This window comes from Lontra canadensis, unplaced genomic scaffold, assembly GCF_010015895.1.
Source record: "Lontra canadensis isolate GAN:19392208 unplaced genomic scaffold, GSC_riverotter_1.0 scaffold106, whole genome shotgun sequence".
Taxonomy (NCBI): Eukaryota; Metazoa; Chordata; class Mammalia; order Carnivora; family Mustelidae; genus Lontra; species Lontra canadensis.
The window spans coordinates 954,513-972,151 of record NW_022631100.1 but is presented as its reverse complement, the minus strand read 5'-3'; the positions used below and the strand labels follow the sequence as shown (position 1 = coordinate 972,151).

Here is a 17,639-nt window from a genome sequence, read left to right as displayed (position 1 = left end):
CACTCCAATCTGAGATGCCATGGATTTGAGAGTTTAGTATGATAGTATTTTATTATGTCAAATACTGTTTGAAAAACTTGTAAGAAAATTGGTGATCTTTTTGAGTATGTGTGTTTTGTGTGTGTGTTTTAATGGATGAAAAGCAATACATGGAGAAGGACATTAAGATTTGAGGTGATGGATACATCCGGTGGCTCAATTGGTTAAGCATCTGACTCTTGACCTCGGCTCAGGTCATGATCTCAGGGTCATGGGATCGAGCCCCGAGTTGGGGCTCTTTAAAGAAGAAAAAAAGATTTGAGGTGATGTGATCCCAAAACCTCGTTTCTTTTAACAGGTTTTTTTACCTTTGCCCCCAAAAAATATTTTGCCCATTCTCTGACCCAAAATCTGAGCACAGTTACGTGGATTCCATGAACATGGTATTTCCACTTGACATAGGTTAGTGTAGAGACACTGTACTTGTGAAGATCTAGCATTCATATCCCCATTTATTTTCAGCTTTAGTTTTTTACAGCATTATATTAATGTGCTGAATTAGTGTTTTAGTTAAATACTTCTCAAGTCGTTTATCATCAGTTTAGAAAAAAGATACTTTGCAGGTCCGAAGCACCACTGTGACTGAGCCCGTCCCAAAGCCCAGGCATCCTGCTCAGTGATGGCGGCCTCTCTGACCAGTGGTACCACACTCGCACAAACCCCTGCCCTGTTTGCCTTCTCCTGGCGAGGGGTCAGAAGCAGTGGTGGTGTTAGCTAGTTTTTATCAGACATGGTGGTCTGGACTAGGTGATAGAATAAATGATAAACATAGGGTCGGTATATTAAACACATACACTTGTTAGTGACATTTCTGACAAAATAAATTCCCAACCTAGCTTTATCAGAGGAGTTCCAGACCCATTTTCCCCTCCCCCCCCCTTTTTAAGATTGTATTTGAGGAAGAAAGAGGCATGAGTGGGGAAGGGGGCCAGAGGCAGAGGGAAAAGTGGATGTCCCCTCTTGAGTACAGAGCCCAACTGAGCGCTCTGTCCCAGGACCCCGAGATCATGTCCTGAGCCAAAGTCAGATGCCCAACCGACTGAGCCACCCAGGCGCCCCCCAGACCCATTTTTAACTGCTTCTAGGTCCTCACCATCAGAATTCCACAGGCATGGTACCAGTCTCAGTCTGTCTTTGACCAAAGTCTAACACTTAACTCAGTCACTTTTAGCCTCCTCCAGCCAAGTCCCTCTTGGTCTGTTTGCTGTGCACATCCTTGCCCCATACAGCAGAAACCTGCAGGTGGTCTTTGGACATTTCTCGTCTCATCCTGTCATATGTATTTTACATCCCAAGTACATTCTGGTCTGACCTCTTGGAGTCCACACTGTGTTAGTTTGGGACCTCGTTTCTTGTGACCATAGTGGCTCGTGTCGGCCCTTTTGGGGTGTCCGTGTCCTGATCTGTTCATTCTGATTCATCTGCCACATCACCATGCATGTTCTCCTCCTAAAACCAGACACCCTTGTTATGTATTCACCAGCTTAAAAATCTTCAGCAGCTCACCCCTTACAGGGAAATTGAGCCCCTTAACCTCAAGCAGAGGTGTCCGTTCTACTGAGAGGCCAGCAGCTCTCGCCAGGGTGGTCTTGGTCTCCGTCCCTATCATGTGGGGCAGGGGAGGGACACGTAGCTTCGGGTTAGGAGACCTGGCCGAAGTAGTGTTGGTGGCCAGCACTCATTCCGAGGAGCAACTTAGTAGCGGCCACTCGGGAGAGACAGTTGGCGGTTCCTGTGGCTCCGCTCTGGCACGTGTGCCCAGAGTCTGTGCAGTCCTAGCAGCATTGTGTATAGTAGCTGAAGCTGGAGACAGGCCAGATGCTCATCGGCTGCTGAATGGATGAACAAAAGAGGGTAGATCCGTGAAAAGGACTATCGACCAATGGAAAGGAGGGAGATAACGCACGCTCCAGCATGGATGAACTCTGGAACATTCCGCGGAGGGAGAGAAGCCAGTTACAGAACGCCCCACACTGTAGGATCCCGTGTGGGTGAAATGTCCAGAACGGGCAAGTCTGTGGAGAAGGGAGTGTGGGGGACGGGAAGGAACTGCTAACAAGTGTGAGCTTTGTGGGGCGACGAGAAAGTTCTCAGCTTGGATAGCAGTGGTGGCTACATAACTCTGAACATACTCAAGGTCATGGGATTGCGTACTTGGAAGGGTGCATTCTGTGGTGCATAAGTTTTATCTCCGTCAAGTGTTTTCAGAAATAAGAGGTCGCTCTTAGTGCTTTTGGTTTCCTCAGAAGCCTCACGGGCATAAAGCCTGTGTCGTCATCAGAGGTCCATCTGGCACACCATGCCTGGCATGGAGTAGATGCCCATGAGATTTCACAGCGTGAGTGAGGCTTTATGACGCAAGCAGTCGGACCTTCGGGGAGGGGACGTTGGTGAATCTGTGAGCACCTCCTCAGAGTCCATTACACTGTCCAAATAGATGCTTACTGCTGTTGCAGTTCCGATGCCAGAAAACTGTGGACTTTGGGGACTCTAACCAAGTCATGTCCTTCCCTCCTAGGATACACACCTGCTAAAACTGCTCAAAACCTTAGAAGGACATGCTTACGGCGTCTCCTACATCGCGTGGAGTCCGGACGACAGCTACCTTGTTGCTTGTGGCCCAGATGACTGCTCTGAGCTGTGGCTTTGGAATGTCCAAGTGAGCACGTTCCGTCCGTCCTTGAGCCTTTCCATTCAGTGGGCCCATCTTGCACGCATTCCTTGTAGCTTGATGCTCGCTAGAACACAGCCAGCCACCCAACCTCAGCGACCAGAGTGGGTCCCACGTGACACAGCCCAGGTGTCCACGCTTAGCAGCCCAGATGTCATGCTGAGCATAAGAGTATTTAAAAGAAGGACGAAAGAGTATTTTCAGGAATGTTGTGCTTTGTGCTGTGGAATTCCTACTGTTTACTGTGGTACTTTTTCTACAAGCAGATTTTCACGGTGGTCTCATAATTTGATGATTGTATATGAAACTTAACCTTTCAAGTGTGCAAACGTCTGCAGGGAGCCAGAGCTCTCGTTTTGGTGGCGGTCATACTGTCGTCTCCTTAACTGTTTTATATGTTGATCTAGTTTGGGAAAAATAATGATGTTTCAGTACTTTTAGTAAGGGCTCTCTTCCTGTTTGTAAACCCAAACTTGACCTTCGTCCAGGATCCCTTTGTTGTTGTTTTACAAAAATTAGCATTTGGTTCCATTATTTTTATACCGTGTTTTGAAGACCTTATAATTCGGATTTAATTTTTTTAAGTTTTCTGTAAGGTGGCTGGTTAGATGCTTTTCTTTTCATTTTTCTGCCCCGAGGCGAGGGCATGGTCCAGGCTGTGGTCTGAGGGTACTGGTGTGCCCTGACAGGGTAGGACTGTGCGTTTGGGGACCGATACATGACTTGGTTTGTACTGAGAGAGTACAGCTGAAACTATGCACAAGCGTGCAGAGGACAGAGCAAATACTGAGATGTCCCTGAGGGTGATCGGCTGTAATTCCTGCTCTGCTGTTCCAAAGCACAGTCTTCTTACTGCTTACTTACTACTTACGTTTCAACCCTAGCTTTTCAGTAGGAAGGTCGTTGAATATTAAGAAAAGTGGAAGAATACAGTGGTGACCCTTGCCCACCACCTGGGATTCTGCGATGACCATTCTGTATATTTTGTGTACACGCATGCATGCACGCATGTAGATGTGTACACACAGACATCCATGTCCAAAACATTTGGAAGGAAATTACAGATGGGATGTTTGATACCAAATACTGAAGCATGTACGTTCTAGAAAATAACAGCTTATTCAAGAACGTTAGGTATCATTCTCTAATATCTAATTTTCGTTTCGTAGTTAAAAATCCCCAGTTGTTCCCCAGATGCCTTTAGGCCATTTTTATCAAACCAGTGTGTCATCGGTGTTTGTGATTGGGTTCGGGGGGCAGCAAAGCCCAGAGGAGGAGACTGCTTTCTCTCAGTAGAACAGACTGGGATGAATCTGACCTAAAAGACAAAATGGGTGGTGGTGGTTGTTGTTGTTTTTCCCATTAAAGCTTTTTGTTTGTCCCTCAAGAGAAGATGTGTGGAGTCCTGATCCTCCAGTAATAGACTCGAAATGGTGTCTCTAGTCCTCCTGTGAGTCAGTTCTGAGTTTCTGGACAGTTAGAGGGTGTTCTAGCTGAACTGTTTGTGCGTTACTTTACAGACTGGGTTTTCCGTCAGTTTGCACATTGTTCCTCCTATTGTGAGGTAGTTTCCTCATGATCAACTCCCTCATATACCCACTGTCGTCAGCACAGCAGAAGAAAAGACCATTTCTGCCTCAGCACTTAGTGTGTTAACGTGTGTGTGAACACAACATGCAGAAGATTCAGCCTCTGCGTGTGTACGTGGGGTTCTGAACTTTTAACTGTTTCTATCCAGCAGTCCAAAAAAGATAAATGGACAAGACCTATTAGCAGCATGGGGGAAGATTTTTAAATTGCTGATTTCTTTTTTTCCAGGGTAAAGGGAGACCTCTGGCTTTCTGTTTTCATGCCCTCTTTGCTTTAGTACTTGCCCCTGTTCCTTGATCATACACTTTGTTTTCACTTTTTTTTTTTTTTTTTTTTTTTTTACTTTTGATGACCCATTTCTCACAGGGAAATTATGCCCATGTACTTTTTATTATGCCAAGGGCAGCTGTTATCTCTCAGAGCCTGTTTCTAATCCATGAACAAAATGGAATCAGGACTAGATTAAATGGTATGTGTCTACCTTCTAAGTTCAGTAACTTAGAAAAAATAACAGGTGGGCATCTTCGGGTTGTAACCAGTAAATAGTCTTTCTTACTTGGGAATCCTTTAAAACAGCTATGCTGAACTGTACAGAAGCCTCTTTTCTGTACTTTTAGTTGAGATGAAATTAGATATCAGAAAAATAATTTTCATTTCTCTCTTCCCATCTTCCCTACTACCTTTCCAGCATCTCAGATACGAAATTTCACATAATTGAGAACTACTGCACCCTTGCCTTAGTTCAAGGACCTAGTTTTTCTGTCCATTCATCATGTTCTTGAGGAACTGCTAATGGCAGTCTGGGACATGGACAAGTAGGGGGATCTCGGAGGGAGTAGAGCGTGTAGCGCTGAGCTGCTGATGAGAAAATATGATTTGATTTATAAATGTAATTGAAAGTGAGAGTTTTATTAGAGAGTCTGTCATCAGCTCTATTGTTGGAGTAGCCTGTGCTGAGCATTGTTGAGCTCCCATTCTTCCTCCTCTGAGCACTGCAGTCTTGTTGGTTGGTTGGTTGGTTTTTTTGTAAGTCCAGTTAGAATAGTTCATTTCTCTCATTAGGAACATCAAACGAACCTGATATCCCAGTTACTATTTTTTTTTTCTTTATACATTCACTTTAGAAGCCTATCTTGAGGGACGCCTGGGTGGCTCAGTAGGTTAGGCGGCTGTCTTCAGCTCGGGTCATGATCCCAGGGTCCTGGGATCGAGTCCTACATCGGGCTCCTTGCTCAGCAGGGAGCCTGCTTCTCTCTCTGCCTCTGCCACTCTGCCTACTTGTGCTCTCTCTCTCACAAAAAAATAAATAAAATCTTTTAAAAAAAAAAAAGAAGCCTATCTTGAAGGTCTTAGCCACAGTTTTATTTCTTTGTAGACGGGAGAGCTAAGGACAAAAATGAGCCAGTCTCATGAGGACAGTTTGACGAGCGTGGCTTGGAATCCAGATGGGAAACGCTTCGTAACTGGAGGTCAGCGCGGCCAGTTCTACCAGTGTGTGAGTACCTCCTGCCCTGTCCACGGCCTGCTCCATTTGTTGAAATAAAAAATGCATTTGACTCACTATCTTTTAGGAAATAGATTGTGTGAAGACCTACTTAGCTATCTTTCTAATAAGCACCGTCCAGTAGAACTTTCTGCAGTTTTTTCTTTTTGTAACCATTTTTAAAGGCTTATACAAAGTCTAGACTTCAAGTTTAGTAAAATGTTAAAAAATTATTTTACTAAATATTTTGTCCTCATAAATAACTTTCTAATGTTAGAGGATTGAAAATATTTAGCACTTCTTTTGAGGCTCTAGGTTTTGTATCCAAACTCTGCTGAATTTCATGAGTTGACTGTCTTAAATATGCGAGGACTAAAAGTGGTGATGGGCACTACCAGACAACCTTCCAGTCTTTATTTGAAGTAACTTCTGATTACTTCTGCCCCATTAATCTCGGGCTCATGGGGTGATGAAAGTAAGGACTCAGTGACCAATCTTGTGACAAGGCAAACTCTGCCATGGCCGTCCATCTGGTGTCCGTGTCTCGCACCACAGCCCGGCCCACTGCCAGTGAGCGCTTCCACGTGTGGTCTTAAGATTAAACAAAGATTAAACAAGATCATGAATCCCATAAATCATTCAGTGTAGCTAAAGAACACACATCATAGAGGCCTCTGTGTGGCCACTGCATACCACTGGTGTCTTGATAAGCCGGCCGTGGGACTCGTGGAACATCGTGTCCTGTCCCCAAAGCCTGGTTATGAGCCTTGAGTTCTTTTCTTCTCCCATTTGTCTCAATACACTTTATTGGTCTATCTGTGATTTTCCCAGTAGTTTAAAAAGTTATTTCTGGAGTTTTTATCCACGGGCTAATATACAACTTGGATTTTTTAATTTATTTTTCCTTTAATGTAGGTATAGTAGACATATAGCATTATGTTCGCTTCAGGTATAGAACATAATGATTTGATATTCATATGCATTGAAAATTACCACCACAGAAATTAGCTGTTCCCATACACAGTTGTGATGAGGACTTTTAAGATTTATTCTCTTAGCAACTTTGAGATACGCAGTCCCGCTGGTCCCCATGCTGTACTTTCTGGCAGTGAAGCCATTTACTCTTGAATCCTTGGCTGCAGGATGACCCTGTGTATCTCTGCTGATCCCACTGTCCCCTATGATGTTGACACCATCAGGGCCCAGGACTCGGCAGCTTCCCCATCTGTGGAACAGAAATAGGATGCCTCTTAGAGCTTTAATCTGTAGAACACATTGCAAATTTGGTAATGTTTTTTAAATGTCCTGACAGCTTCGGAGTTCTGTAAAGCTGTAATTAACGTTATAGTAATCTTTTCCATATTCCAACTTCTGAATAGTAGTAGAGGACAGATCCAAGTATAGTGCATTTTTTTTTAAAGATTTTATTTATTGATTTGACAGAGAGAGATCACAAGTAGACAGAGAGGCAGGCAGAGAGAGAGAGAGGGAAGCAGGCTCCCCGCTGAGCAGAGAGCCCGATGCGGGACTCGATCCCAGGACCCTGAGATCATGACCTGAGCCGAAGGCAGCAGCTTAACCCACTGAGCCACCCAGGCGCCCCAGTATAGTGCATTTTAAAGGAACATTTGAATTCTTTCCCAGTAGAAGTGAGAACTTCACTTGGAACTTGGGATTCTTCTTTCCCTGTGTGTATTGTATTTATTTGTGCCTGGTGGGTTATTGAAGGGAAGATGGATTTCCCAGAGATTCTGTCCCCCTCCCCCTGAGGTACTGTTGTAATGAAATTGGACCTATAGTCACATTTTCATGATGAAAACCACTTTATGGAACAATTAAGTAGAGCAGGAAAAAACAGACTTACTACTAAAAGATGCTGCTGAGATTCATTTGATTCTTTGCTTTCCGAGCACTGTTTCATAATGGGGTTAATAGTGAATTTCTCCTCAGGATTTAGATGGGAACCTCCTTGATTCCTGGGAAGGGGTGAGAGTGCAATGCCTTTGGTGCTTGAGCGACGGGAAGACTGTTCTGGCATCAGACACACACCAGCGGATCCGGGGGTACAACTTTGAGGACCTTACAGATAGGAACATGTAACTGTTTTTTTATCCGTTAAATAACTATTTGATTTATATTAAAATGTGTGGTGGAACTCGCTATTTGAGAAGAGTTATGTTTTGGTTTGAACTTGACCCTAAAATGGATTGGTGGTCGGGTGGTGCTTTGTATAACTATTAACTCAGAATTTTTTTCTTGATTGAAATACAGTTTGTCATACTGATTATAGACAAAATTGCAGTGTTTAAGCTAGAACATTTTATATTTTGGTCATTTGAATGTTCTTGATTCTTAGTATGTTGCTTTTGACAGATTATTTTCTGGTTACAGAGTACAAGAAGATCATCCCATTATGTCTTTTACTATTTCCAAGAATGGCCGATTAGCTTTGTTAAATGTAGCAACTCAGGTAAGTTTATTATAATTATAAAGATTTAGCTTAGTTCAAAATACATGATTTTTGGTGTATACATATATAAATAAATATTTTTACAAATTCTTAATCTTCACCTATGTGTTTGATCCTTAAGTTTGTAAAGTCAACCTTAAATGTGTCAGAACGTTGTCATTTTGTGTAATGGAATTGAAAATGTTCCATCAGGCAAAGGGATAGTCACAGTGTAAAACTCTTTTGAGTTGAGGAAGAATAAGTGTATCTATTTTCTTTTGCCTACAGGGAGTTCATTTATGGGACTTGCAAGACAGAGTTTTAGTAAGAAAGTATCAAGGTGTCACGCAAGGGTTTTATACGATCCATTCATGTTTTGGAGGCCATAACGAAGACTTCATCGCTAGTGGCAGTGAGGGTGAGTTGTGTGCACACCACTATCGATTCGTGTGTCTGGACGGCATGGGGGCTCTCTCCTTGTCTCAGTGCGTGAGGGTAGCCATGTCTCCGAGCAAATGCAGATTAAAAATTTTGAGTTTTATTTCTCAAGTACACTGTTCATTTCCCCGTTTTGAAATGCCTGAGTCCTTTGTATCAAACCAAGATTTAGTTAAATCAGTACTCTTTCATGGTGGTGTGCAGAGGCTTGTAGGATCTATGAAGTCAGGGTCAGTTATGATGTATTACCTGATTGTAGACAAATTCGACTTTAGTTAGGATCTGCAGTGTTTCTTTAATGGCCGAAGAGAGTAATTTAGTTTCATGATTCTTCACAGTCTCAGAAAAGCTGAAATTCTAGAATTGTCTCTACTACTTTCTAAATACATGTACTCTCCAGCCTGCTAACATCAGTATTCCAGGCAGGCCTGTTCCCAAAGTCATCAGTCTAATTTAAAATAGAAATTGCTTAAAATTGAGGGACCCCTGGGTGGCTCAGATGGGTTAGCATCTGCAGTGGCCTCAGGTCATGATCCCAGGGTCCTGGGATCAAGTCCCAGGTTAGGCTCCCTGCTCAGTGGGGAGCCTGCTTCTCGCTCTGCCTACTTTGCTCGCTCTCTCTGTCAGATAAATTAAAAAAATCTTAAAAAAGAAAAAAGGAATTGTTTCAAATAGGCAACACAGATAGCTGGGTATTAAAAGCTATTAAAAGTATTAAAAAGAGTATTAAAAGCTGAGTATTAAAAGTATTAAAAGAGTGTGCTTTTCAAGGCGCTAGAAGCATAAATAATGGCAAAATCTCATTCAGCACATTTTTCTTGAGTGTGCACTGTGCTGCTCTGAGCACTACAATAGCACATTAATTCAGTCACTTTTAAAAATACCGAGTTTAGGGGCGCCTGGGGGTGCTCAGTCATTAAGCGTCTGCCTTCAGCTCGGGCCATGATCCTGGGGTCCTGGGATGGAGCGCCGAACTGGGCTTCCTGCTCAGCAGAGAGTCTGCTTCTCCCTCTCCTACTCCCCCTGCTTGTGTTCCCTCTCTCGCTGTCTCTTGCTCTCTGTCAAATAAATAAATAAACTTTAAAAATTAAAAAAAAATGCTGAATCTAGTTTTACAACATAGACCAGGGAACTGGATTCTTTGTCAGTGTTCCATTTATCATCCAAAGTATTGACCATGCCTATCTTGACAAAAAATTGATCTCGATGGATAAGAGTAACACATGAGCTTTCCCTTTATGTATAAGGTATATTTAAGAATTAGGACAAAGACTTTTAGGGAGTCATATGAAGCATAGGAATTTAGCTGTTATTTCTTTCTCTAAAAAACAATCTGTCAGGGCACCAGGGTGGCTCAGCCATTTGAGCATCCGACTCTTGATTTCAGCTCGGGTCATGATCTCATGGTCATGGGATTGAGCCCTGCGTCAGGCTCCATGCTCAGCGGGGAGTCTCCTTGGGTTCCTCTCTCTCTCCCTCTCCCTCTGCCCCTCTCCTCCGCTCACACTCTCTCTAAAAGAAAAAAAATCAGGTAAGATTGAGGAGAGAGGAGAGTTGGTTTGTAGGTAACACTTTGGAAAAGTTCACATCTTTTCAGTTATTTTCTTGCAGATTCTGCACTGGCTCCTCTTTTGGCACGGTCCAAGCACCCGAAGCCTTCTGCCTGCTCATTAGGCGCCCTCCCCGCCCCCACCAGGTCTCTTTCCTGAGCTCCATTCAGCTCTGCTTCTGGGAGCTTCCCCTCTTGGTTATGCCCCCACAGCCTTTCTAAATATTACATCAGCCCTAGAAATGCTTCAAAATACGTGTGGCTACCATTATCCGTAGTGATGTCAGTCCTTTTGTTTTAAAGCCCAAACTGACTTTGAACTAATGATGAATCATCATTAATCAGACCACATTATATTCTGTTTAGGGCTAAAAATGAACTGTGAGGTGAAGAGATGAGCGTTCTGACAACTCAGGTGCCTTAGAATGGGCCTGAGGAACATTTTCAACACCAGCTGGACATGGTGAATGCATCATGTCCCAAGATGGTCACTTAATCCATTTGTCATTTATTTGCAACAAATGTATTCTAAGAACCTTCCAAATCACCAAGTACATGAATGTCAGTGTAAAATAAAGCAATTAGAAAATGTTTTCCCAAGAAAATTATGCCATTATGCAAGCTTTTCCAGTGGGCAGGCAATGTGTAGAAAACCCTGCTTTATTTTTTTACTGTAGCACAAGCTGTGGGTTCCACGGACCACAGCAGCCAGCTGAGCTCAGTCAGCAAGCCTGTCACTCTGACCCTGACCCCTTCAGTCCTTGGGCTTGCTACCTCTCCAGCAGACACCATCCTTGGGTGTGTGCACACAAAGCATTTCCCCCTGGCGGTGAGCAGGTCCCCACTCACTTAGACTTTTCAATGTGATTTTCTTTGAGAACTTCCTCGGTTCAAGGGGAAGTGTAGCTAATCTGCTGTTTTGTCTCTCTTGGGTTTTGTTGTTGTTGTTTGTTTTTTTAAGATTTTATTTATTTGACAGAGAGAGACAGAGAAAGGGAACACAAGCAGAGGGAGTGGGAGAGGGAGAAGCAGGCTTCCCCCCGAGCAGGGAGCCCAAACCAGGGCTCGATCCCAGAACCCCGGGATCATAACCTGAGCCAAGGGCAGACGCTTCATGGACTGAACCACCCAGGCATCCCCTTTTTCACTTTTTTTGCTTACTTGATTTTATGCAAGGGAAAATGATTGAACAACATACACCTTCTAGGGAAGTATAATTCAGTTCTCCAGTGAGTGTCTTGGCTCTTGCTTCCCATACGCACATAGAATGCTCAGAGGGAGTCCCGGCCTTTCATCTTCAAGTTAGACGCTGTGAAACCAGGACATGCTCTGTTACCACCAATGAGCTGCCCCGCAGCACGCTGAAGTTTGCCCAGTGGGAAGCTTGTCCCCGGGGGCTCCCACGTCTCCACGCGGAACACTCCTGTGCCTCCCGCGGGATCTGCCCTCTGTGTGCCCCCGTCACCTGCAATGACCCCTGGGGTATACTCTGTGCCTGGCGCTTTTCATAACTCTTCATACACAAACATGTTGGACCCTCACTGCGTAGTGGGGTGAGTCTGGTCCTCCTGTACAGGTGAAGACTCACCAGTTACGGGCCACTCAGCCTGGGTGGGCGGCCGCAGCGGTTCGGGCCCCCTCCCCAGGAAGGGCAGGAGCATGGCACCCACCTCACAGCAGCGGAGCCAAACACGAGCACCCGGCCGCAGAGATTGCCCGGCAGAGGGTTGGCTGTGCCCACGTTCCTGCTGCCGTTGGCTTGGCGCAGTGCAGCTCAGGCGCCGCCCATCGCCAGAGCGTTTATCGGCTCTGTCCTATGTCTGTTTCCACCGGGAGATCTTTACTGTGATCCACCTCTCAGGTACTAAGGAACATGGCAGGGTTTGTGATGACTTGAGAGAATCCGTCACCTTTAGCAGGGGAAAAGTTTGTTGGGTCAAAAAGGTGATCATAAGGTGATTTATTCAACTATTCACGTCATATTAAGTTCTAATAATTGAGTCCTGTGTCGTGTGTGTGATGATGATAAATTTCAGATCAGTTGGTTTTGCTGAAGTCAATTCCCTGACTTTTCTCTGAATTCCTGTTTGTTCAGATCACAAGGTTTACATCTGGCACAAACGTAGCGAACTGCCAATCGCGGAGCTGACAGGGCACACACGCACAGTGAACTGTGTGAGCTGGAACCCACAGATCCCATCCATGATGGCCAGCGCCTCAGACGATGGCACTGTTAGAATATGGGGACCAGCACCTTTTATAGACCACCAGAATATCGAAGGTAACACCACCGCACACCATCCCCGTGTTTCCTCCTGGTGACACCTGGCCCAGCAGTACTTGGAAGTGTGGGATAGAGTTCATTTCCTCCCTCTTTTAGAGACTGTGTACTTTCTCTCCTCAGAAGGATTTTCAGTAACCTGAGATACAGGTGTGTGTGTGTGTGGTGCGTGTGTCGTGTGTCTGTGGTACACGCATGTGTGCACATGTGTGACACTGGGAAGCACGAAGGGGAGCACGCCACCGCATTTATAGCTGTGTAGCTGTTTAGTTTTTTCAGCTCAACGAATCTTGAAAGTCTTGCTTCGTGATGCAGGAAGCGTTTTCTACTTTCACACCCATAAGAACTAGCTAATATTACAAAATTTGAACAACTTCAGAACGATTTGTTCTTACGAATAAGTCCCCGTAACACCGTGTGGCCCCCTGTGCACCGGGCGTGACCGGGAGAGAGAAGGACACCGCGATCTGCCCTGTGCCTCAGGGCCAGGCGACGTGTCCAGCCAGCTGGCACACCGTCATCACAGCCCTGTGACAGCAGGGTCCACCCTTGTTTCTATGGGGGAGAAGACAGAGGCGCAGGCCGGGTGGAAGGGTTGTCCCTTGAGGACATGGCTCAGTTGAGCCAGACAGCAGCGCTGGAGGGAAGACGCCATGAGCAAGCTCATACGTACGGGAAGGATATGCTGCTCTTCTTTCAAACAGCAAGCGAAATGTTTGGTTTCCTTAGAAGGAAGCGAGTCACCCAGAAAACAGATGAAGAGACTTTTGTTCCCCGCGTGTCCCACCTAGACGTCAGCGAGAAGGAGCACCCGCGGTCGGGTGAGCATGCCAGGCCGGAAGAGGACGCGGGTGAGACTGAGACCCGCTGCATACGTGTGCAGAGCCCAGCAGGCCCTCCTGCGTCTGCGTGTCCCCACGGGACCAGCCCGTGTGCCTCTGGGATCATCGCTGGAACCAGGACCCTCTGGACAACTGGTGTTTTACAGATCCATAACCATGCTAGGTGCTTCTCTCGTTTTATCAGTCATTTGGAAGTTTGTTCTTCAAGGAGCCATGTTCGATTTGGAGACACAGAGAAAATTAGATAGATAATTTCCTGGTAAGCAGGTACACCTCAGACCCAGCTCAGAGACGATGCCTGTGCTGCCCCACCGTTGGGAAGAGCAAGTGGCCATGGACACCGAGGCAGCAGGGGAGCCAGAGCTGGGCCTCGTGGGGTCCGCTCCACCGCCACGGCCCTGCCTTGTGTTCTGGCAACGCAGGTGCAGCCCCAGGAATACATTCACAGATACCTGAAACAGGAGGACAGTTTCTGTAAAACTTAGGTACTTGGCTATATGCCTTTTATGTAGGTATCTTCTGGGTTCTTTCCCCTACTTGAATTTTTTTTTTTTTTTAACTAACTAAAGTAATACCTGTTTGGAATAGAAATTTTGGGAAACATAGATGAGGCTGAAGAAAATGACATTCAAAAATCATGACACCCTAGCATACTGTAAGTCATTTAAGCAAAAATATTTGACTCCCATTTCAAAAAACAAACTTGCTGACCTTTCATTCTAACAGTAGAGTTCCATACGGTGTTGTTTTAAGGAAAGTGTCAAGTAGGTTAGGACTAAGCAGGCCAACGCTGCCACGCAGATCTTCAGATCAGTATGCCAAGTGAAAGACACTGGACACAGAAGACCACTTAGTGCAGCCCCATTTTTGTGAAATGAGTGGGCAGGTCCATGGAGACTGAAAGTAGACCAGAGGGGTTGCTGGGGGCTGGGTGCTGGCATTTGTGTGTGACTGCTGACAGGTGATGAGATGGTTGTCCAGCCCGTGAATGTGCCTATTAGAGCCGCTCAGCTGTGTCCAGGAGGCTTGTTGACCCATTCCCAAAAACAAACAGTTGGAAGATAGCACAGAATTCGGGCTGAGTGAGTGAAGCACGCGGTCCCAGATGCCCTCCTACCTTGGACCACCAGGTCGTCCCCCCCTCTTATTTTGTCATCTATTCATAAAGATTTCCTGTTCCACAGAACTACTTGAAGGTTCATTTTTAAAGTATGAGATTCTAATTTGATTATTCACTTGGGTTCTCCAATAATCAAAGTAATTAATTTAGTCTATAATATACAGGCTAAGACACAACACGGACACATTGTTCTAAAGATGATGATGGAAATAACCAAGAACTTGGCTGTGGTGTGATTGTTCTCAGTGGTAGTACGTTTTGTAATATCATGATGCTGATATTAAAACTTTCTAACTGGTGACTTTTTTCTTCCCCTCCCCTCTTCTCCCCCCCCACCCCCCCGAAACACATTTCATCCCGTCTTCATTCAGAGGAATGCAGTAGCATGGATAGTTGATGGCGAATGTGGAGCAGACGACTTCTGTTTAACTTAAAATTAGTCGTATTTTAATGGCTTGGGATTTGGTGCAAACAAACATGATTGATAGCTGGACAGACATGCTCGTCATGAAAAAAGAACCATTTCTGAAGCCCGATTGGGGCCAAACATTTACACCTTGCTTCATAGTAACCAGTTGAGATGAAGCACGTCGTTAGAACGTTGTTGGACACCATGTTGAATTATCCCCCCATCGGTTGTGAAGAACTGTGCTACATTCAGGCTTACCCATTGAACTCAGTATATATATTTTTTTCCCTCCTGCCTTTTGTCTGGTGGGATACCATTCTTGTTGCTCTTCTGTGTAATGAAGTTTAAATGCTTGTTTGGAAAACTTTATTTAACAGTTTAGAAGGCTTGATAGAAGGAGTGCATTAGTCTGAAGAGTATACATTGGATAGGAAAGAATTTCCTTCTTTTGTTTCTCCAAAATCTTTCCGCCTTATTTAGCTTGAGATCTTTGCAGCTTGGTTCATGGATTCTAGCCTTGCCCGTTGCGCAGTATATACTGATCCAGACGATAAACCAGTGAACTATGTCAAAAGCACTCTCAATATTACATTTGACAAAAAGTTTTGTACTTTTCACATAGCTTGTTGCCCCGTAAAAGGGTTAACAGCACAATTTTTTAAAAATAAATTAAGAAGTATTTATAGGATTAAAGTGACTTCATTTGTATACATTTGGAATCTAAACCAGCTTCAAAAAGTTTCCTCTCTGATTTAGATATGCAGTATAACTGATGCTCTTCTGGAATCCCATGTGAGACTTGCCCAGAAACAGTGCTTGAAGGACATTGCCCAGGAAATCCAGAGTCCTGCCGTGAAGGTGTCCCCCCCCCCCTTTTGTTTTATTCCTGATGGAACATCAGTACCTGATGTTGAAGAAATTCAAGATTCGAAAAGAGAATTTTAAATCTCTACCAACAGGAGAAATCAGGAGTCAGCTTAGGTTTGCAGCAAAGCCCGTTCCAAGCTGTTCCTGGCTTGGGAAGGTGTTCTGGTGCAATCCCGCGGGAGAGCGGAGATGAGGCATAACCACTGGGGAAGTTCCTAGTCTCCTTGAGCTTGTCAGAAGGATTCAGCAGGTTCCAGACAGACCGCAACTGGGTTTAAAACCTCACAGTCCTTGATCTTAATGGCCCTTGATATTCTGACCTGTAGAGATACATAAATTGACAGATCGCTCCTTCTCCGTTTTCCCGATATTGCCATACCAAGCCTCATTCAAACTGGTGCTGTGGGTAGTCCTTGCCTCCCCTCCCCCTTTAGTTTAAAGAACGGTCTCCTTCAAGGAAAAGCACTTTGAATCTTGAGGATTTCACATTTAGAATAAGCCAAAAGCCTGATGTTCACATTGTGCTTTTAAACCCCATTAACAGCAGAATGCAGCTGACTTGGTCTCCTTCCAGACTCCCTCCCCTTCTCTGCAGAAGCTCAGGGAAGGGGGGGAAACCACAGCTGTTACGCTGGAAGGAGGAGTAGGAGTACCCCCAAGATCAGATTCTGGTGAAGAAAGGGGCTTGTACTAAGTCCCCTTTGGGGTCCAGCCACACCTGCAGTCTGTCCAGCACGAGGAAAGGCTTGGGTGTCAGGAACCCTCCCATGGGCACGGGGCAGGGCCAGCCCCAGGGACAGGTGGGCAAGTCAAGGAGGGGAGAAGAAAGACAAACACAATTGGCCTTAAAATAGCACGGATTCTCCCAAAAGCTCATAGTAAGAGAAAGTGACCGTGGTCGGCAGATATTTTATCAAATTGGTATGTAAAAGATTTCTTTAAGCTCCATTTTGCAGAGACCACCACTTAGAGAATCAAGAATTCCTGTTTTGATACTTCTGAGTTACAAATAACTATATGTTACAGTTTATCTGGTACTTCACTTTTCTTAACTCAAATTACTTTTTACTTTGAGCTTGAATAAAAGTCTTCATTGGTAACTGTATATAAGTAAGTGGCAACTTCTCTTTACCTCAGTGCAGTTAAACCCACTCGTGTTTTCGGTGAGTCCCCAAACCCTGAAGCCATCCCTGCAGCCCAGTCGCTACAGCAAGGTGGGCACCAGCGGTGGGCAGAGCCAGCGCAGCGTGCCTCGGGCCCCACAGGCGCTCCCCGAGAGTGCTGCCAGCTCAGGGCCAGCCTGGCCCCCATTCTGGCCCGGGCTTCCCCCAGCCAGCCCCACATCAGAGTTTTTCTGTTAAAAACACTGTAAAAAACAAAACCACAAGAAAGTGGCATAGAGGTGAGGCACACTTCACAGAGAGTGTAACTCCTTGCCGTGGGGTGACGAGGGTGCAGGGGCCCTCAGAGTGGCCAGGGAAGAGCATGCCCGGGCTGGCCGAGGCAGTGGGCCCCCCAGGGCTGCGTTGGGACCATGCTAAGTGAGGTCACGGGGCAGAGACCTAGGATCGCCTGATAGTGCTGTTAGGCTGGAGAGCGAGGACGCGGGCCAGCCAGCGCAGGAGGCTAACAAATGTATAAACTGAAAAGTACCAATACTTTTTGCATATAGATTAAAACATAGAGTGGAGAATTTGGGCTCCAAAAATCAGGTTAGTAGGCTCATGTCCATGTGCTTAAAAATGTTTTTGTTGTCGTTCATTGATTGAGGGCTGGAGCAAGTATGAAATTAAATGTCTTTTTCCTCCAAACAATCAGTTATGACTAGTACAGCGTCGGACTTGAGCAGGACTGGGGCAGGGAGGGGATGAAGAGCCAGGGGTGAGGGTCCAGTGTGGGCG

General features: G+C 45.3%; 1 protein-coding gene across 2 annotated transcripts in view; it reads left to right on the top strand.

The window, feature by feature from the left end:
• Window positions 1–16,843, top strand: part of WDR26 (WD repeat domain 26) — a 40,790-nt gene extending 23,947 nt beyond the window's left edge. For both annotated transcript variants that reach the window (XM_032838807.1, XM_032838806.1), the window contains exons 8-14: window positions 2,558–2,698; window positions 5,676–5,795; window positions 7,734–7,879; window positions 8,175–8,253; window positions 8,521–8,650; window positions 12,315–12,500; window positions 14,834–16,843. In XM_032838807.1, the coding sequence (XP_032694698.1) occupies window positions 2,558–2,698; window positions 5,676–5,795; window positions 7,734–7,879; window positions 8,175–8,253; window positions 8,521–8,650; window positions 12,315–12,500; window positions 14,834–14,859 (828 nt within the window). In that variant the 3' untranslated portion in view covers window positions 14,860–16,843. The remainder of the gene's footprint in view (window positions 1–2,557; window positions 2,699–5,675; window positions 5,796–7,733; window positions 7,880–8,174; window positions 8,254–8,520; window positions 8,651–12,314; window positions 12,501–14,833) is intronic.
• Window positions 16,844–17,639: the final 796 nt, after the last annotated feature.